This window comes from Lactuca saligna, chromosome 8 (assembly GCF_052625555.1).
Source record: "Lactuca saligna cultivar CGN05327 chromosome 8, ASM5262555v1, whole genome shotgun sequence".
Taxonomy (NCBI): Eukaryota; Viridiplantae; Streptophyta; class Magnoliopsida; order Asterales; family Asteraceae; genus Lactuca; species Lactuca saligna.
In genome coordinates, this window is record NC_136424.1 from 65,918,181 (window position 1) to 65,938,608 (window position 20,428).

At 33.2% G+C, this 20,428-nt stretch overlaps 3 protein-coding genes across 5 annotated transcripts; 1 reads left to right on the top strand and 2 right to left on the bottom strand.

Moving 5' to 3' along the window:
- Positions 1–1,420: 1,420 nt before the first annotated feature.
- LOC145013328 (E3 ubiquitin-protein ligase RFI2-like) lies at positions 1,421–3,699 on the bottom strand. The gene is made up of 6 exons (XM_078972125.1): positions 3,346–3,699; positions 2,615–2,775; positions 2,474–2,529; positions 2,343–2,368; positions 2,001–2,268; positions 1,421–1,882 (listed from the first exon to the last, which is right to left on the bottom strand). The coding sequence occupies exons 1-6, from the start codon at positions 3,512–3,514 to the stop codon at positions 1,666–1,668; spliced, it is 897 nt and encodes a 298-aa protein (XP_078828251.1). The 5' UTR covers positions 3,515–3,699; the 3' UTR covers positions 1,421–1,665.
- A 7,067-nt stretch (positions 3,700–10,766) lies between these two features.
- Positions 10,767–14,899, top strand: LOC145011895 (putative E3 ubiquitin-protein ligase BAH1-like 1). Of its 3 annotated transcripts, XM_078970646.1 has the most exons (6): positions 10,769–11,159; positions 11,569–11,813; positions 11,907–12,161; positions 14,243–14,384; positions 14,483–14,537; positions 14,643–14,899. In XM_078970646.1, coding segments are annotated over exons 1-5 (852 nt in total). In that variant the 5' UTR covers positions 10,769–10,951; the 3' UTR covers positions 14,485–14,537; positions 14,643–14,899. The 3 variants fall into 3 exon arrangements, with proteins under 3 accessions (XP_078826771.1, XP_078826773.1, XP_078826772.1); XM_078970645.1 differs by having other exon boundaries at positions 10,767–11,159; positions 14,243–14,537; XM_078970647.1 differs by lacking the exons at positions 14,243–14,384; positions 14,483–14,537; positions 14,643–14,899 and adding an exon at positions 12,270–12,660 and having other exon boundaries at positions 10,768–11,159.
- LOC145011897 (nucleolar-like protein) lies at positions 14,873–15,901 on the bottom strand. Its single transcript, XM_078970648.1, has 3 exons — positions 15,490–15,901; positions 15,186–15,307; positions 14,873–15,121 (listed from the first exon to the last, which is right to left on the bottom strand). The coding sequence occupies exons 1-3, from the start codon at positions 15,821–15,823 to the stop codon at positions 15,005–15,007; spliced, it is 573 nt and encodes a 190-aa protein (XP_078826774.1). The 5' UTR covers positions 15,824–15,901; the 3' UTR covers positions 14,873–15,004.
- Positions 15,902–20,428: the final 4,527 nt, after the last annotated feature.

The following is a 20,428-nucleotide window of genomic DNA, read 5'->3' on the forward strand; positions in this document are numbered from 1 at the left end:
GAAGTAGATATGCTTATTTGAAAAGATCGTGTCACCTTTATAGTTTCAGACAATTTTACACATGTCCAAAAATTACAAAGTAGTTTATGTCAATTGAAGCAATTTGGAAATTTGTTTGGTTCGAAAAATTAACTTCGAAATAGTCAAAATTTAAATACCGCGCTTATTTTGCGATTTTCGAAGTCAAGTGGTTATTATGTAAGACCAATTTGATTTTTAAGGTCACTAAGGTCAATGTCTCAAACTTTTATAATTTGGCTAATTACAAAGTAGTTTATGTCGGTAGAAACAATTTGGAAATCTGTTTAGTTCCAAAATTTATCTTCGAAATTGTCAAATTTCAAATACCACGGTTATTTTGCAATTTTCGTAGTCAAAAGGTCATTATGTAAGAGCGGTTTGATTTTTAAGCTCACTATTTTTAGAATGTAAAATAGTGTTTAGAGTCGATCATCTCCAACCACCACTCTAAAATCTATTTTACACTCTAAAAATAAAGTGTAAAAATAGAGATGGTATAACTTACACTCCAAATTTAGAGTGTAACAGCGTGAAACTCGCCGAGTGCGAATCCTGAACTCGACGAGTCATAAGGCAATTTCTTGAATTCTGCCGTTTTCGCGACACAACTCGACGAGTCGATTTACTAACTCGACGAGTTGTTCATCCCACCTCTAAAACTGCTGATTTGATGATATTTTACACGACAATTGACTGCATTCTTAAAGATTAATTCCTAAAGTTTTTCCGAGAGTGTCCTGCAATTTTGGAGCCTTACCACACAAGATTTGACACCCAAAGCATGGATGAGCTGTTCTCATACCTAAAGTCAATTGAAGACGGAACTTTTAATGAAGAAGATCAACCTCGCCCCTACTATCCCAGGGGAGTTTGTTCCAACTTCCTCTTTATTTTTTTTTTATCATGCATAACATGCAATTGGGACATTCATTTATTTATTCATAGAGTGTAAAATAGAGTTGAATTTGAGTCATTACTTTATTGGGAAAACTCCGATGAAATCTAAATATATTGGGTCTGTTTACGGTTTAATCCCAATTTTTTTTTTAAATAGAAAAATCCTGATTATTTAATATTTTACCTAAACTAACAAAACTTTCCTTATATTTTTTCAACAAAAAATGACAAATTATCTATAAGCGAGCAGTCTAAAAGTGATCTAAAATACATTTAAAAGTTTGTTTACAACCTATTACGTAACTTTATTAAAAAAATTTAAATCCTTATTTTAATAATAGCTTTTGTAATCATACTTTATATATATAATTAAATTAAGAAACAAGACAAAAAAGTTCAGTCCTAAAAAATTGCGTGTTTTGACTGGTCACCAATCATGCCCAAAATAATCATTTTGCCACCCATCCAACAAAGATTCGTTTATAATTTTGTATGTATGTGATTGTGATATAAGGAAATTATATATATCCTGATAGAAATATACAAAATTACAAAGTTCTCACTGGTTACCAATTGTGTGTGTATATATAGAAATGTTCATATTGTCATCCAAGAAGAAATAGGCAAACACCCCGATTCCATTCCCCAGACTCAATCTAAGTGGAATCTCTTTTATAAAATATTCTGAATGATATGTAATGGTTGACTGGTTTTGTTTGTAAAATTTGTGAAAGTATTTTTTTTTTTTTAAGACCAGTGAGTCGGGTTGCTAGAAAAGCGATGATAAAATGATCCCCGGGGGTTGTTCATGATGGGAACATGTGATGAGTCATACTCTCTTTCATGTGTACGATAATAAGAATTGTAGGAACTTTGTTCATGTTCATGTTCATGTATGTAGAACCCACGCCTACCACCATGATCACCTCGATTGCTGACAGCTGGCAACACCATACGCAATCTCCTAAAAATGTTGAATTTTAGCTACGAAAAAGTTTTAAAATATTGATAATCGAATGTAATACTCCATTCCATTCTGTTGTATTATTTATGAAACTGAAAAAAGAAATGGGAGAGCTTACTGTTGGGTATTATAGTGCAACGGATGAAGAAAAGAGGTGGATCTCAATGTGGCAGGAATACCATGGTCTCTGTCCGCATTGTAAGGAAGGAAATGACAGTTCCACCCCCAAGTTGGGTGTTGGATGTTAGTCGCACGAGGGGTAGATATGGAATTCAAGGGATGATGGAAATTATTAGAATGTTCACTTGGTTGAAAATATGAAATATAAGAGGGAGCTGAAGCTGTGTGGTCAATAATCATAGGATGGTTTCCCTGGAAGTTAGAAACTGCATACACAACATTATTTTATTTACTGGTGTAGTATTATTTATTTTATAGCATCAATGTTGAAAAAGCTTACATGTATTTAATGAAGATTCGGATTCCCTGAAATACAGATACATAAAGGTCAGTTAAAGATTGCATAGTAGGATCAAATTCATTATTTCCATATCTGATTAACTGAAAGTATAAAGAGGAGACTTGGCTTACTCGATTGATGAATGAACTGTAAATCCACTGAAAGGACACCAGTGAAAACCAAATGGCTGAAAAAAAAGTTTACAACACATAAGCAACAGTTATTAAATATGATGAAAGAATATGTTAAGTGTTAAGTGTTAAGTAACTCACCCTTCTGGAATAGCTTAAGTCATGTGGGCCCTCATTTGGCATCCAGTCTCTTGCACTAGTCTCAGAAATTGCATCTGCAAACAGCCATCTGCCACTCTCAACCTTTCGACAATTTGGACATTGCATTGTTCCCTTGGAATTAAAAGCCGATCCTATGCAATCTGTATATCACAATCAGGTTATAACTTAAATCATGCATTCTGTAGTAAGAAAAGAATGCAACACATTCATAGATAGGGATTAGGTTATGATGAGATAATATCTAGTTTCAGTGTCGTTATACCCTGTTCTAGCAATCTTTACCCTTCATCTCAAACAAGAAACCAAACCTACTACTACTTTCTCCGACTCTTATCTTGTTTTCCTCCCAAATTGTGACCACAAGTAGTCCAGAATGATGTGATGATAAATTCTAAAGTAGTTCTATAATTACCTATGCGCCAATATACATTTCTATAGCATCCTCAACACTTTGAGTCCAGATTGCAGTTTGAAATATATTGAACAAGTTCAATTCTCAAAGTGAAAAAACGACATTGCATACATAAATTTGGTCACTGCGCTTAGAATCGACAAAATGTCAAGTCACAAAGTTTGGGTACAATCAGCGATTGTTGTTGCCTTAATAAGTAAAACAAAATTAGCAACTAATGAACCAACGTCGAGTTTTGAAATCTGCGAACGATCGATTCACAATTTGAATCGAAATAAAAGATCGAAATGGTTCTCACCAAGATGAAATTTGTGGCCGCATTGAAGCTTGGCTGTGGACCTCTCCCCTTCATCGATGACTAAATCGAAACAAATCGAGCAAGGAACCGATGAAGAGCAACCTAACGCCGGCGATGCATTATCGGCAACATCGGCATTGATGACGTCAGTGATTTTTGAAGCAACCATGACTTTATCACAAATTTTCTGTTGATGTAAATCGAAACTCTTACATTGAATCGAATCAGCGGAAAACACGTTGAGATAAGGAGATTATCTGAGACGAAATTCGGGGAAAAATAGAGGAAAATATGGAAAATATTTCGGATTATACAATCTGATTTGTACTAAAGTTTCTCATTCAATCCGGCCTGTCAGATTACGTGGCCAATGGAACCGATTACGACGGCCACGGATTTATTACAACATGTATACTCCGGTTCTCGGTTTTTTTTTTTTTTATAAATTTAATTTTATAAAGTAAATATATTTTGGTCAATGTGTTTGGGAAAAAATTGAATATAAAATATATGTAGAATATTTTTACGATAAGATTAAAGCCAGAGGAAAAGGCAGTGCATGCTAAGCTATGCCACATCATATTTTTATAGACACACAAGTAAACAATCCTAAGAAAATGGTAGTGTTTTATTTGATTTTGAGATAAATAAAGAAGTTCATGTGTTATAAATGAAATAAAATAGTTTATATAGTTAAAATTTTAATTAATCGACAAATGAAGAATTTATGGGTTTGGGCTTAATTGAGTTACTTGATAAAGAAAGGTTTAAGGAAATCACACAATTCTTAATAGAAAGGGAGTTTGATACATCATTTTAGAAATAAAATAAAAAAATAATAACAAAAAAACACCTAATCAACTTTCCTCCTAGGGATGGTAAAAAAACCCGAACCCGAAGGGGAAACCCGAAACCCAATCATTTCGGGTCGGGTAACGGGTCGTTATCGGGTTTTTTATCGGGTTCGGGGCAGGGAGTGGGTTATCTTCGCCCCGCCCCGCCCCGCCCCGATTATATATATATATATATATATATATATATATATATATATATATATATATATATATATATATAATATGTTCAAAAAATTTTGCTGTTAATTGTACACGTTCAAATATAAAATACTTATCGTGGATAATTTTTTTAGTTATTAACAATCTGGTGTTAATGATCATTTTTATGTGTTTTAACGTATTAAACAAAACTTAAATCAAATAATTTTTTATATAACGTCCAGTTTATTTTATTAAAGTGATGCATCATGTTTTTAATTTAAAAGAGTTGCTAGAACATGTATATTTTATAAGACATTAGGGTACCCTAAAAGAGAATAAAGATTTCGTTATCAGTTGTTGTAAACCCGATAAGATACCCGAAACCCGACGGGGAAACCCGAAACCCAATGGGACGCCCCGATAAGATACCCGAAAGTTATCGGAGCGGGTTTGGGAATCCATGCCCCGCCCCGAACCCGCCCCATTGTCATTCCTATTTCCTCCTCTCCCTATAGGCGCCACCCGAAGTCTTTCTTTCTTTTGTGGTCAATAAATAGAGATGGCAACGGGGGCGGGGAACACAGGGGACCCCAATCCCCATCCCCATCCCCGAATCCTCATTCCAATCCCCATCCCCATCCCCATCCCCATCGGGGAATATAAACAAACCCCCATCCCCACCCCCAACGGGGACTGGGGATCTCCAACGGGGAAACGGAGATTTTTTTCTCTTTTAACATGCAAACTTTTACGTACGAAAAAACTCTATATTTCAATTTTAGCAGCATAAGTTTTAAGATTTTATAAAATATATAAGTACCCATAAATTGCAGAAAAAATATAAATAAATTTTCTACCAAATTTAAATACATACATCAAAAATCAAGTAAAAAAATTATCAGATTGATATTTAAGGTAAAATAGATCAACAAAAGAGAAAAATATATATATACATGAGTTTAAATTAGATAAAAGAAAAATCAAAAAGTATAATTTCAACCAAGTAATTACTAATAAGTTAGGTTACTTAGATCAAATTTTATGTATTATAAACTATACTATAAATATATGTTCTGTATAATTTTTATATATTAATATATTGTCACACCCCCAAACCAAGGATGGCGGAAACGTCCGGGGGTGGAGGACTTCATGTATAGTATCATAACCACAATTTCAATAGTAATTTAAGCAAACACAACCAACATATATATAATTGAAAAAGTTACATCACTTGTATGAATTACGTGTTTCAAAATCAATTACAATATGTTGACAAAATATGAAAAGTTTGACGCCTTAACGTCCCATCCTCAAAAGCACTTGTTTACCTGTTTAGTATTATCCTGAGAATACAAGTTGTTCGGAAAGTGTCAACACAAAGGTTGGTGAGTTCATAAACTTTTATTAATAAACTTAGTAGAAGTCTTTCACATGTAAATGTCGCGTTTGTTTCAGAAAAATCCGATATTTTCCTTGAAATCTGAAAAATGTAGCCTTATAACCAAAGACTAAAATGTATAAGAAATCATCATTTCTTAGTAGAAATGTCGTGAGTTTAAAATGATATGGAAAGTAAATTTCTTTATCAACCTAAAACCTACTTAGGTTTTATGAAACCCCGTAAACTTTATGAATTGTTATCTCCCTAGGCGAGTCGCTATAATCATACTATGACTATGTGAACCTACCACAACGTTTCTCAGGCGTCGCGAAAATGAAATGACATTTGTCACCCGTAGACCTGCAGGTCCCACTGTAGCTAGCAGCAAGGTGTGGGGTGTCAAACCCAATATAGATCTATATACAAGTATCACGTTCTCCCTCAAGGAGATTCTGATTATAACTACCAGGAATTATATCCCGCACTCGGACGTACGGGGAGAGAGAGAGAGTCTCACAACATAGGTTAACAAGTTTACGTGAAATGTGTGTGGATATAAATCTTTCTTGTATGAATGTACCCTTTTTGTACGAGTGTGTTGAGTGATGTATCATAAAGTATACCTATTATAGTTTATCTAAAATGTATATAATATGTATGAATTCTTTTATGGAAATGTATTAGTGTTGTGAATTTATCCAACTATACTTTTTATAGTTACATAATACGTGTTCTAAATGAATGAATAATATTTAATATGAATGATTTAGTTTCAGTTCATAATGATAAACTAACAAGGAAACACATTCAAATATTAGAACTTATGATTATACACTTTGCTCAGCATATTACAAAGTGTTATGATATTTACATGCTGTTGGCTAATTTTAGCAATTCTTCCCTGTTTTGGAAAAATCATAGAAAAATCATACGAAGTCAAAAACTAGATCCGTAAATTCTGAGAGTTCACAAAATGTGTCTAGTTTACTCATAATTTTTATCACGATTTTTAATGACCTCCAACTTGGGTGAAAATGTCCATAATCACAGACTGGTCCGGATTGTTGTTTGAAATGACAGGCAGTTTTGTAAAAATCACTATAAATTGTAGAAAAATCGTATGGAGATGTGCAAGTAGTCATTTTAAAGCTACAAACTTGAACTATTTGCACCTTGTACAGTTTTGAAAACAGAAGTGTTTAAGATGCCCAAAACAGTCTGTGAATGGAGTTGAACTTTTCTGATGAAGGCTGTTAGAAAAATTTAGTTATGTTCTTAGTGTTTTAACTTGTATTCCCCCCCCCCCCCCCCTGAAAACTTGAGAAAACATGAAAATGTAGGAGTATGAACTCACCTTAAGTGATTTCAGTAGGTAAGTGTTGAAGAAGAGAAGTGTTCAACCCAAGAACACTTGAAGAATCACTTGAAGATTCGAAGATCTAACACAATTATAAGAGAGTTTGTTTAAGATATCCATGATTCGAGTGGAAATAATTGAGATAATCATAAAGAGAATGGATTATTCTTACCAAATGTGGAGGAAAATCCAAAGATCAGCCCTCAAATCTCGAGTTCTAGAGAGGGAAAATGAGAGAGAAAAGAGTTTGCTCTTTTTGGTGAAAAGAGAGGAAATGAGAGAAATGAGGAGAGAGGGTGAATATTCAGCTCTCCAAAAACGTGGGGAGGAGTGATGATTGAGTGGAAAGGACATTGATGTGACCTAGGTAAGGTGGGGAGGTGTGGCTGGTCATAGAGTGGGTGTGGGAGTGGTTGCTTGTGTCATAAAGTAAAGCAAAGTCAACACTCCACCTTAAATAAATTCCCCATTAGATCTTTATTATTTAGATAATGATTTTCATAAAAAATATGTTTAATTTATGAATATTTAGAGTTTATTATGTTAAAATATGATTTTGGGTGACAATCCCGCGTTAAAATAATTAAAAACGGGCCTTAAATGCAAAACTACGCGAAAACCGGGAAGAAAGGCATTCCCAGCGAGACCTCTCGGTCCCTAGGCCGAGGTTCGGTCCTTGCTGGGGGCTGTAGCCGGAAACGAAACGAACAGAGGGAAGCGAAAAGGGGCGAGGAAGCGAGAGGTGAAGGCGAGAGAGGGGGTTCGGTCCGGAGATAAGAGGCGACACGTCCGACCGAAAGGTGCCGAATGAACAGTGGTGAACAGTACCTTCGGGTTCGGTTCTTCTAGGGCGAGGTTCGGTTCGGTTCCTCTTGAGCAGGGTTCGGTTTCGGTTAGTGGTGAACAGTACCTTCGGGTTCGGTTCGGCTCAGGAGGGTTCGGCTCCTCCTTGCTCTCAGTCCCTAAGAGGACCTTCGGGTCCTAAGAAGCTTTTCTCTTCTCGAGAGGTTTCGGTTCCTAATGTTTATTTTTCTCGTTTTTACCCCGTTTTAAGCCGTTTTTTACACGGTTAAGCGTCGGAATGACCCGAATGATTCTAAAAAGTTACGGGAAACTTTGGAGAGAGATTTGGGAGAGATTTTACATACTTGGAGAGACTTGGGAGAGATTTGACATTCTTGGAGAGATTTCTCATACAGAGAGATATTTGAGAGAGATTTCACATACTTGGAGAGATTTGGGAGAGATTTAACATTCTTGAAGAGATTCCTCATACAAAGAGATATTTGAGAGAGATTTCAAGTGTGGCATTTGTGAGTGTTTGGCTCCGCTAAGCAAGTTTCTTGAGCCCCGTTAAGTCATGGTTAAGGGTCCCACACACTCCCAATGAGTATGCAACATGGTTTTTATCAGTCTAGTTCATTGATTAGCACTAGGGTTTAGGAAATTTTTTTTTTTTTTTTAAACACAAGACTTTTCTCAAGTGATGTTTTCCCATTAATATAGCAAGTTATACAGTATGAACATAACACAAACCCTAATACACAAGGTTTAATCGAGTTGACCGGCTTGACTTGATGACTTGACTTGACTCAAGATTGACGATTGTCACATATATGTCAGGGGCGGGTCCAGGGTCGGGGATTAAGGGTATTCCCATCCCCATCCCCATCCCCATCCCCACTTTTTTTATTCGAGTATTCCCCATCCCCGTCCCCGTCCCCGTCCCCGGTCAACCTGGGGATTCCCTAGTCAAAACGGGTGCGGGTTTCTGGTTCCCCATTGGGTATGGGGATTTTTGCCATCCCTATGACAATAAATTCATGTAAGAAGAAAGAGAGAACGGTCTTGATAAAAGTTGGTTTGTCTAGCAGATTTTATTCCAAACTTTGAGCATTTAGCCATTTCTATAAGGTTAAATTATAACAAAATCACTAAGTTAACTGAAAATTTTGATTTTGACATCGTATTTTGTCTCTCACTCACACACACACAATTAAATCATTATATTTATAATTTTGTTGCAATATTAACCAAATGATTTGTTCTTTGTTCTCCAAGTAACCAGTCTTCCCAAACTACAATAAAGTCAGTAAATTTTGTAAAATTTCGATTTTGACATTGTGTTTTGTTTTTTTCAATTATGTTATTACATTTATAATTTTGTTGCAATGTTAGAAAATTGACAAGTTACAATCAATAAAGTTGATTACCAAATAAATGATATTATAATATTGTGATGTGGAAGTCACGTCAAATCTTATATAGCATGATTGAGTTTCAAATATAGGGTGTGGATCGAATCTAATTTCACATATATTCTTCTCTTTCTCTTATTCTCGTCAACGTATTTGTTTACAAATGGCATCTGAAAGTTGATACAGTGGTTCAAACTCATTTCAAATTAAACAAAATGTATACTCACCTGTTCAGAAGATGTTATTGTGGTTTAGAAGTTTGATTTGTACAACAAGTAAATCAAGTCACCTATATTTTTAGTTTTCGGATGATTTAGCTGATTTTTCTTATTTATCGGAATACGAAGTCTTGTATTTTCATCATAGATTGATAAATATTATATATTTAGTCTATTATATTGACCTTCGTAGGGTTTGCGATCGACGATTGGTGATAATTTTGGTGATTGTCACAGTATAGTGTGATTTCATCCCTCCATAAAGTTAAGGGTTCAAGTCTCATTGTGGACATAAGTGGTTTTTATGAATATGTTAGGATTCAATTAATGTTTTTCGTTTCAAGAAAATGTTACGCTTGACAATATGTATTGATTTTAAGGTTAGTCAAGCAAGAAGGGGTGTGAGTAATATAGAAGTAGCATAGATAATGATGGGCTAGCTAGTGGATAGGGATATTGAATTTTGGTATCAAAAATTCATTAAGAGTGACGAGCGGTACGGACCAACCAAATTTAAAGGATGGAATTTATATGGTATAAACATGTCTGAACGAGACTACCATCATGGATGGTTAGAAGTATTGTGTCAATGGTGGTTGATGGTAAGAGGGGGAGAGGAAATCCTAGAAGGATGATGTATCGATTGTATGACTAAACATAGAAGACCTAACTCATTCCTAGAACACAAACAACATCCTATATGAGGGTGTCGAGGTTTAATATTTGATAGTTGAGTAGGCTAGGTCTATTTAAATGTCTTATTTGTTTGTCATTTGTAAATCTTGTTTTGTTACTTGCTTACGTCTTGCATGTTTTATTTTTTGATATCTTTTGTTGATACATGCTTTACGTTTATATGCTTGTATTTCTATTTTATTCACTATGTATTAGTCCTTACATCGACTTACTTCCTTATGTTTGCTTCCATTGCAAGTTATCAAATTCATTTGCTTGTATTACGATTTACTTATTTATGCATTATTACTTACGCTGACTTACTCTCTTTTTGTTTTCCTCGTTATAGGTTTACATTTTGCACATGTTGGAGGTCTTTTATGTGAAAAAATCATTCTACCATGATGGAGACAAGACTATCACCCCTAGCCCATTCCAATGAGATTCCTAAAATGTTGTTGTTTACCTATATGTATTTATAGACTATAAATTAATCCATAATAAGTCGACAAACGTTTCAAACATATATATATTTATTTAGAGGAACGTATAAGAAGTTACATCATTATTTTAAAAAAATCATTTGTTATTATATATTCATTCAACAATTACCTTTCAAAGTAAAGGGTATGGAATTGTATATAATGAAATTTTAATGTTTTAGAATTATCCAGGACATCATCTTCATATGACCCTGAAAAGTGCCAAATTTCAATTATTTATTCAGAGGAACGTATAAGAAGCAGCAGATCATTCCCAATTTAATTTGCAAAAACACGATGAAATTCTGCAAGAAATACCAGGAATACATGCAAACGCAAGATCAGAAGAAATTACCTGCTGTGGGTTTTAAAAATCTCAAGAAGATCTTGAAGCGCTGCCGTACTGATACAATTCTTTCACAGAATTCTCGTCGATCACAATCGCCATCGCCTCTTAACGATTCTCCTCACGGCAGCTCTGCAATTTGTCCTCATCATTGCGCTGGTACCATTTATTATGCATTTTTCTATAAATGTTTTGTAATTGTATGTGAGATATCGATCCTTATTGATTCGACATTTAAACCAAGTGCAGAGGATGCGTTTTACTTTCATCATCACATTTCGTTGAGTCTGTCCTGAAGGTGTTTGATTAAATGTCAACAAGGAAATTGATTCACAACCTAAAACCACAATAATTTCATGATCAATTTTAGAACAAAAATCGAAACCCCCTTAGTTTATTAATCTCCAAGCCGGAAAGATAACGATTTTCCTATGCTTATATCAGCTGATGTTATCATTTTTAGTTTTCATATTTGAATGATTCATATGGATCGATGTTACGATTTTTCTATGGAATGAGGTTGATACAATCTTATCTAAATTGAATTTGATTTTACAACTTTGTCTAGTGTGCGATGGAACTTTCTTTCCTTCCCTTTTCAAAGAAATGTCAGAAGTGGTTGGATGCTTTAACAAGCGTGCACAGAAACTGCTTGATGTGCATCTAGCAACAGGGTTTCGCAAGTACTATGTTTGGTGCAAAGATAAGTTGCAGGGTAAACATGGTGCTTTGGTCAAAGAAGGCAAAGACCTCGTCAGTTACGCAATTATCAATGCCATTGCTATGCGCAAAATTCTCAAGAAATATGACAAGGTTGCTAAGCGCTCGTTTATTTATTTTTTCCATTCTCAAATATATATATTTTTAAACATGATTTATACAATGTTGTATTTTATGTGTATGTAGATACATTACTCAAAGCATGGACAAGCGTTTAGGTCACAAGTACAAAGCATGCACATGGATATCTTACAGTCTCCATGGTTGTGTGAACTTATTGCGTTTCATATTAATTTGAGGGAAAGAAAGGGAAAGGGTATTCGTTCTTCTGAGTTATTCGAAGGCTGTTCTCTTGTGTTCAATGAGGGAAAGCCATCACTTTCATGTGAGCTCTCTGATACCTTGAAACTTGAGATTGGTTTGACTTGTTCTATATGCTTGGTAAGTTTTCATTCTTCTTTTATTCATCTATCACTATTCAATACGCATGCATTCTTTAGTGGAAATGGAAGTGCATTGTTTATGTTCCACTTGTTGTTTGTTAATCAGGCTAAACATTGACCAAATTCTAAATTCTAATTGCTGGATACTCTACTCCTTGTATTTCCTTTTCATCGACTCAAAACGAAGGATGGGTTGACACTTGTCTAGTGCTAATTCAGATGCCAATTTCCACCACTTACATTCGTGTTTTGTTCTTTAATTAAATCAAATGGATTAAGAAAAGTCGCTTACCACATTTTTAATGCTCTTATTGAAAATAGATTTGTTTTAAGGAATAATTACTATGAAAACGTCTCTTCAAACATTTTGAATTGTTTTATTAGAAATATATATTCAGTTTTAAGAAATAATCACTAAATTGACCGATATGGAATCTACCGTACCATGATTTTTTTTTTGGTTCAACTACCGCGAAATAACCATATATCTCGTAAAATAATCTTTGTGAAAATGTTTTAATTTTGCAAAATTATTGCCCTCTATGAAAATAATACTACTATTTTCAATTATTTGGTGAAAATTCCTATGTTATGCAAAAATAAATAGCAAACAAAACGTTTTTGTAATGTAAATGGCACTCATTAAACCAAAAAGTATCTGATGAAATCCATTTTGCACCATGGATGATTATTTATAGTGTATGTTTGTAAATAAAATAAAATATAAAAAAAAGATAATAATAATAATAAATAAATAACTTATAAGCTAAATTTTTAAAAATGTTGTAATAACTCAAATATATTATTTATTAATCATAATAAAAACAATCTTCTGCATATATGTTTCAAATAGCTTATCAAGCACATTTAACATCATTTTCTAGTTGCTCTGCTCACTTTTGATACTAGCCTTAAGGCCTGTTTGGGATTTTGCAAAGTTTTTATTGATTTTTTGGAAAAACCAAAACTTTCAAAAACATTTTTTTGTCAATAAAGTTAGTGTTTACCAAATATTTTTTTAACTTATTGATTTTTTAAAAAATCAATAAGCTAATAAATCATTTTAAAAGGTTGTATTTAACGCACCTAAACTAACTAATAAGTTAGCTTATTTTTCAAGTTCTTTTATGTTATTGTGTTGTCATGCCAAAAAATTACTTATAAACTAGTTTTTTAAAAACAATTTAGATTAACTTTTTAAAAGCTTTTTAAATTTTTTCCAAATACACCATTAATTAATTATAGAAACACATTCTTTTATATGCTCTTTTGAGTAATTTTATATGTTTTAACAAACTTTTCAACTAGTTTTACAAAGAGGTTGGCTAAAAAGACATCCCAATTTTCCATTTGGACATACTATTTGATTTTTAAGGTTTTTTTATTGGTTAAATTTGCATTGTTTTTTGAAAAAGTAAATTGTAAATAGTTTATTATATGTTGACTTTTAATAAAAGTGTTTATAGGATGTCTAAAGGATCTCAATTTAGCAACACCTTTTACAAAACATTATTTTTCATCAACTACTATTTCAACTATCAGCTATTTTTTTATTTAACAGCTAACAATTAGATTTTTCAACTAGTACGTCAAATATAGCTTTAAAATAGGTTGGCTAAAAAACACCTTAGTTTTCCAAACACCCATTTGGAAAATAAGGTGTCTATACGAAAAAAATATGATGTCTTTTTAGACAACTTCATTCAAAAGATGTCCTTTCGGTTATTTTAGTGTCTTTTATCCTAATAAACTATTTTTCAACAATCATATCTAATATAAAAATTCTTTCCAAAATTCAAGAAAAACAGATTTAGTAGTAAACAAGAGCCGTCGAAGATTTAAATAAGTTATAAAAGCAACATTAACATACAAACGAATACGTTGACTTAGAAGGTCAAATTTCAAACCATACCTCCTTTTTGGGAAACCTTTATCTACCAGACTTCATATAAAAACCATCCCTTTGATAAAACAAACCCAACATATTTTGCATTATAGAGCTTTAACTTACTAAATCTTACTCCATATGATCTAAATTCTTGACATATTTATTGATCCTTTAATTTGAAAACTAAACAGGATACCGTATTTGATTCAGTAGCTCTTACTTGTGGGCACATCTTCTGCTACATGTGTGCTTGCAAGTCTGGCTCAGTAACAATTGTAGACGGATTAAAAGCAGCAGAGCCAACATCAAAATGTCCTCTTTGTCGAGAGGCATGTCTTTCTTGTCTAATTTTTTCAATCTTTTTTCTTTTTTCTACAAATCATTATTCCCCTGATGATCTTTCGTGGCTGTTTTTGTTGATTTCCAGACAGGAGTTTATGAAGGAGCTCTTCATTTAGATGAGCTGAACATTCTACTAAGTAGAAGGTGTGTTTTATTAACCATTCTCCCTAAGCTAATATTTACCATGGTTGTAAAAAAAAAAAAAAAAAAAAAGATACTTATGGGGTGGGTTTTTATATACTGTAACAGTTGTCCTGAATATTGGGAAGAAAGACTAAAGAACGAAAGAGTAGAAAGAATCCGCCAAGCAAAGGAGCACTGGGAATCCCAATCACGTGCATTTCTTGGAATTTAAGTGCAGGATTTTCATCACAACCCCTTGAATAACTAGCCTCAGTACTAATCATTGTGCACAGATGTTTTTTCATTTTAACTTTTTCAGACATGTATATGTATTTTGTAATTTTGACATCATAAGATTAAAAAAGTTCATAATAGTTGGCATATATTACCCGAAAAACATATAGGATTACAATACAAATGTCAAAACTAGGATCAAGAGATGTGAGTTTGCTGTAAAATGCAAATTCCGGGGACTAACATGTAATAAATTAAAGGGGAACAAGCATTGGATTCTTATCTTTACATATGTGGTATCTCTGGCACAGCTTCTCAAGAGTGGCTACTGAGTGCTGCAGCTTGTTAAGCTTGGTATCCATGAACATGCTCTGCAAACAGGAAGCCAGTCAACACAAGAAAATAAAAATTAAATCATAAAACTATGTTTCTCACCTGATAATCATCGCCATATTTCTCTACTAGTGCTCCTATATGAAGCCTTTGCATAGTCGTTAATGGTTGCAAAGGGGCTTTTTTCCCGTCTACGCGCTTTTTCCCAAGTGCTGATTTTACATCTGCAAAACCAAACGTATCATCTGGTTCAATGAACTCTTAAACGAAAACCTATTCGATGATAATTTTATATCAACAAAAAAGGAATCAAACTTCATGCGATATACGTCTCTGCGAGCTAAATCAATCAAAAGATACGAAACATAAAGTATGCAGTGCATTCTAAGTAACATAAGCAACTGACCGTCTTCTTCGAGTTCGCTGCCAGAATCCATTGGCTCAAATTCAGAGATTGGGCCATCTAATTTGGGAGGAGGGAGTTGAAGCGATTCACTCTCTATGATTTTCGAAGTGCGAGAACGAACACCGAGCAGATTGGGGTTCGAAACAACACCGAAAGACTTGTAGTTCTCAAGAACACTGCCTTGGTCGTCCCATTTGGTTTTCGACAAATCGACAATGGATTGAAACTTTGGTGGGATAGAGAAGGCTGGTTTGAAAACGTTAGGGTTCTTCTTCGGCAACCCTACACGTACCTTGGTTCTGGATCTCTTGTACTTTCTTCTTGAACCCCCCATCTTTGTTGTGCTGAATGTGAAGGGCGTAGATGAACAAATAGGGTAGAGGTACGCAGGGTTTACTAGGGTTTATAATCGGGGCTGAAAGTCTTGAGGTGCTTAGTATTATACGATTGATTAAAAAAAATAAAGTATTAAAATATAAATAATAAATATTTTTTCAAAAAAAAAATTAAAATAAAGAATGAAAACATATTAATGTATTATAATATTTATTACATTTGATATTTTATATATATATATATATATATATATATATAAAAGTATAAGATTATGTGATTTTTTAATTTTAAAAATTTTAAAAAAAAACATAAATTGATGTGGATATTATTTATTTAAAAAATATCATAAAACAACAAGTGTTAAAACTCATTAGAAATTGATATATGGCAAAAAAAAAAAACTTCATTTCTTATAGAGGATTTTATGAATAAATTACATCTTTGGCAAATGCACTCTTTGTTGCACTTTTGATCCCTAATTTTCGTAATTATTAGTTTTGTTTCATCATTTGTCAATCACATTGATTGTCATTTGGTTATTAGGCTAAAGGAAGTGGCGTGTTAAGAACCTTCGCTAAACACGCTAAGCCTAAATGCTCACCATTCCATGGGGATGCTAAGACCAATTCGGAGAGAGAGAGAGAGAGAGAGAGAGAGAGAGAGAGAGAGAGAGAGAGAGAGAGAGAGAGAGAGAGAGAGAGAGAGAGAGAGCTTGTTTCTGATTGGTGAAAAAAGAGAGAGAGAGAGCTTGTTTCTGATTGGTGAAAAAACATTCAAGTGGAATAAATCCAATTTTTACCACAATTTAATTAAAAAATCAACTTTTTACTAACTTTTTTTTATTAATAAATATGATTTTTACCCCAATATAATTTATATTATATTAATTATTTGTGGTTAAAAATATAAACTTTGTTTAATATTACACAAAAATGTTTGTATATATAAAAAAAGTAATTTAATTAAAAATATATATTTTGTTTAATATTAAATAAAAAAATGATTCTTTAATATTTGTTGGGAGTGTTACCACTCCATACCTAATATTAAGTTTAGGTGTTAAAGGGAGAAAAAAGAAGTTGTATTCAAAAAGCTATCGTGACAAAGTGCTAGGAGTTTTACTACTCTCCTTAGCCTTGCTGTCAAGATCCCTCATATCTTACGCATAAAGGTATTTTGGTCGCTTAGACAAATCATCTTTTTATCTTTATATTGATATCTTTGTTTCAAGCATATTTTATAAATTATCAATGACACTTATGGTGTTGGTAATTTTAGTATTATCATACATTTTGTGCAATTGGAAATAATATGTAAGCTAATGTCCTTTTAATTTGTAATCTATATTTTATGTCTGGTGAGTGCAGAGTGCACACATATATAATATCAGATGATAACTCGATACGACAAACTAAGAGTGTTAAAGGGATCGCGACCCCTTGCAGGAGAATTAATGAGGAAAAACAAAAGTCTTATATTTTATAAACCAAGTTTATAAAATATTAACTCTAACTTTTAGGTAAAAGACACAGAGTTATACATGACGTATTAATTCATACCATATGAAATAATATGTTACTTGTTACTGTAAAATAATTATTTCCATGAAATAAACATTTTCTCATTGTATTATCAGAGTTTATGAAGATTTATTAAAATCAATTTCTAATAAATAATCAATTGTATCAAGTTGTTGTTGGTGTGACGCTTATGATCATATGTTCAGGGTCGTGCCATTGGTTTTCCATACCCAGGGCAAGATGAAGAAATGATGCCCATATGTTTATGTGTTTGTACCGAACAATACAACAAACATGTTTATGAAAAAAATACAACAAACATGTTTATGAAAAAAATACAGTAAAAATTTTAATTAATTAAACTCGTATACAGCTTTATATTTATACCCTTCATAGTTAAATAAATTACCAATGCACCTTCATCCAACACTAAAATATGATTTTAATAATTACTTAAGCAAATGTAAATCCTTAATAAGTATTAAAGTGCCGCACTACATATACATGGTGATATGTGTTAATAAAAGTCCATTTAACACTACATAAGAAAAGTGATTTGTAGGTACACTATTTTATTTATCTAAAACAAAACAATAATGAGCTAAAATTCTCCAATTCAAATATCCAGGTTCCCAACTGTACTGCAGATTTCAAAATCACCACATGTTATCAATATACGAACTCCAAGTTTCAAAATCGCTTAGTCCTTAAAACACCATTTATTAAGCTGACCAAGAACTCCAAGAATTTGGGCAAGGATGAAAGTAAAGAAAACAATTAAGCAAAAACATAAGGAATGATTTACAATCTGGCCAAACTTTATGTTTCTATTTTGACATGAAATAATAAAGTGATCTGGAAATTGAATCAAAAAATGAATTAGAAATCAAAATCCAGTTTTCTAAAAACTACAGTCTACAAGCAACAATGAAAATTTTTAATATCAAACAACTCCAAATATTCAATAAAAAATACCTCCCGAGTCCTAATTCAGAACACAAATCATGTATCTATAAATCAGGAGTTTAGAGAAATCAGAAAATAAAGACTACTAAAATTAGAGCAATTAGAAATCAGATTAGGAGAGACGATTACTATTGAGTTTAAACCGCATAGAGATATTGACATAGCCACAGAAATCAAAGAGAAGGGATATCGAAAAATTGAGAGACAAGAAAGGAGAGTTTAGAAAAATCACAGTTCATCTTGTGTTCTTGAAAGAAACCGGGAGACTGGGAGAGGCTATATAATTATTACGTATCCGAGTAAGAGCCACTTGACCAATCGATGATTGGGAAAACGAATCGACATTCCGTCGTTCTAGACTACAATAAGGAAGATAACCATACTTGAATAATCGAAGCAACACAACCGGCAAGGGCAGATCGATGATGAACTCATTTTGGGCTAGAATAATACCTATAACATTGATAAGTTGGACTAAACTCATGCCCCCTCCTATTTGATGCCTTGGGCCTCTGCCCATCTCGCCCGGGTATTGGGCCGGCTCTGCATATGTTACATATGTTATCTAGCAATATCATTTTAATATGATTATTAAGCATACTAGATATTTCAATCTACTACTTACACAAGACTCATATTAGATTGATATAAATATTGGCGAACGTCTAGCAACATTTCACCTCCCCCCCCCCCCCTCCCAAAGAAAAACATACGACTTTGTGTCATTCTATCAGCGTCAAATTCCCCAAAAGCTCAAAGTTGAAGTTGGTGTATACGGTAAGTTTATCAATTATCCATTTGCTACAGACATCATGTTGGACACGAGATATGGATTACAATCAATCTCATATAAGTGTTCAAATTTACATCAGGCCTTAGATATTTAACTCTCAACGAATAAGATAAACATCATTTTACTACATCAAAGCATAACCCTCCCTACACTCAAGTACCATACAAGTGTTAAGGATATACAAATATTACCTTTTTATCAAGTATCATTCATGACAGCGATCCATGAAGTGATCTTGAATGGGTCAATCCGGTATTTGCTCTCTAGCAAGTACCTATGAAACAGGTTACAACGTTTTGTCAACCATTTCAATTCATATTAGTCTCGTTTCATTATTGTTCCCATAATAATAATTCACTATGGATTTTAGAGTGAATAAATTTACTCAATGATTATATCATAGTCATTACAGTAGATGATGTTACATAATGTTTTAATACTCAATACTAATACAGCAAATCAATAGAATATTGAATTTCAGTTCATTAAGCATGACCTTCAAACTTTGCTTGATGAAGGGGCTTTGTGAAAAGGTCCGCCAAATTTCGAACAATGTGCACTTTGTGAATACTAATTTCATCTTCTTTAACTTTATACCGAATGAAGTTGAATCTCCGGTTTATGTTCCTAGTCTTCTTATGTGATTTGGATTCTTTTGTCAATGTAATAGCACTCTCGTTGTCACATAAGATGACGAGGGGATCCTAAATGGAAGCAATCACACACAGATCTCCAATGAATTTCTTCATCCAAGCAGCCTCTTGTGCAGGTTTCGAAGCAGCGATTTATTCTGACTTTGTAGTGGATTGTGCAACAACACTTTGCTTGGAGCTTTTTCAAGACATTGCACCCTCATTTACAATGAACACATATCATGTTTGCGACTTGAAATCATCTCGATATTTTGTGCAATAAGCATCAGTGTAGCAATTTACATTTAAGCTTTCTTCAATGCCTCCATAGACAATTAATATATCCTTACCTCTACGTAATTACTTAAGGATGTTCTTCACAACTATCTAATGACTCTTCCTTGGATTTTGTTGGTATTTTCTCTCTATGCTCATAGCATAAGCAAGATCATGTATATTACAATTCATTGCATACATGATGGATCCAACTGCCAGAGCATATGAAACATCCTTCATTTTGTCTAGCACAACCTTTGTACTAGGACATTGAGATGAACTCAACATAGTGCCATATGTCATAGGTACGGATCCTCTCTTAAAGTTTTCCATCTTAAACCGTTTCAAGACTTTATCAATATATGTAATTTGGCTTAAACTTATTAATCGTTTTGATCTATCTATATAGATTTTGA

Bases quoted from the DNA above. Each gene is read 5' to 3' on its own strand.
- LOC145013328 (XM_078972125.1), bottom strand. From the start codon at position 3,514: ATGGTTGCTTCAAAAATCACTGACGTCATCAATGCCGATGTTGCCGAT. The intron at 2,530-2,614 runs GTGAGTTACTTA...CTTTTTTTTCAG, and splicing joins ACTTAAGCTATTCCAGAAGG to CCATTTGGTTTTCACTGGTG. The intron at 1,883-2,000 runs GTAAGCTCTCCC...CAACATTTTTAG, and splicing joins TTGCACTATAATACCCAACA to GAGATTGCGTATGGTGTTGC.
- LOC145011895 (XM_078970645.1), top strand. From the start codon at position 10,952: ATGAAATTCTGCAAGAAATACCAGGAATACATGCAAACGCAAGATCAG. The intron at 11,160-11,568 runs GTACCATTTATT...AACTTTGTCTAG, and splicing joins TTGTCCTCATCATTGCGCTG to TGTGCGATGGAACTTTCTTT. The intron at 11,814-11,906 runs GTTGCTAAGCGC...ATGTGTATGTAG, and splicing joins TTCTCAAGAAATATGACAAG to ATACATTACTCAAAGCATGG.
- LOC145011897 (XM_078970648.1), bottom strand. From the start codon at position 15,823: ATGGGGGGTTCAAGAAGAAAGTACAAGAGATCCAGAACCAAGGTACGT. The intron at 15,308-15,489 runs GTCAGTTGCTTA...TTGGTTTTGCAG, and splicing joins CAGCGAACTCGAAGAAGACG to ATGTAAAATCAGCACTTGGG. The intron at 15,122-15,185 runs GTGAGAAACATA...TCCTGTTTGCAG, and splicing joins AATATGGCGATGATTATCAG to AGCATGTTCATGGATACCAA.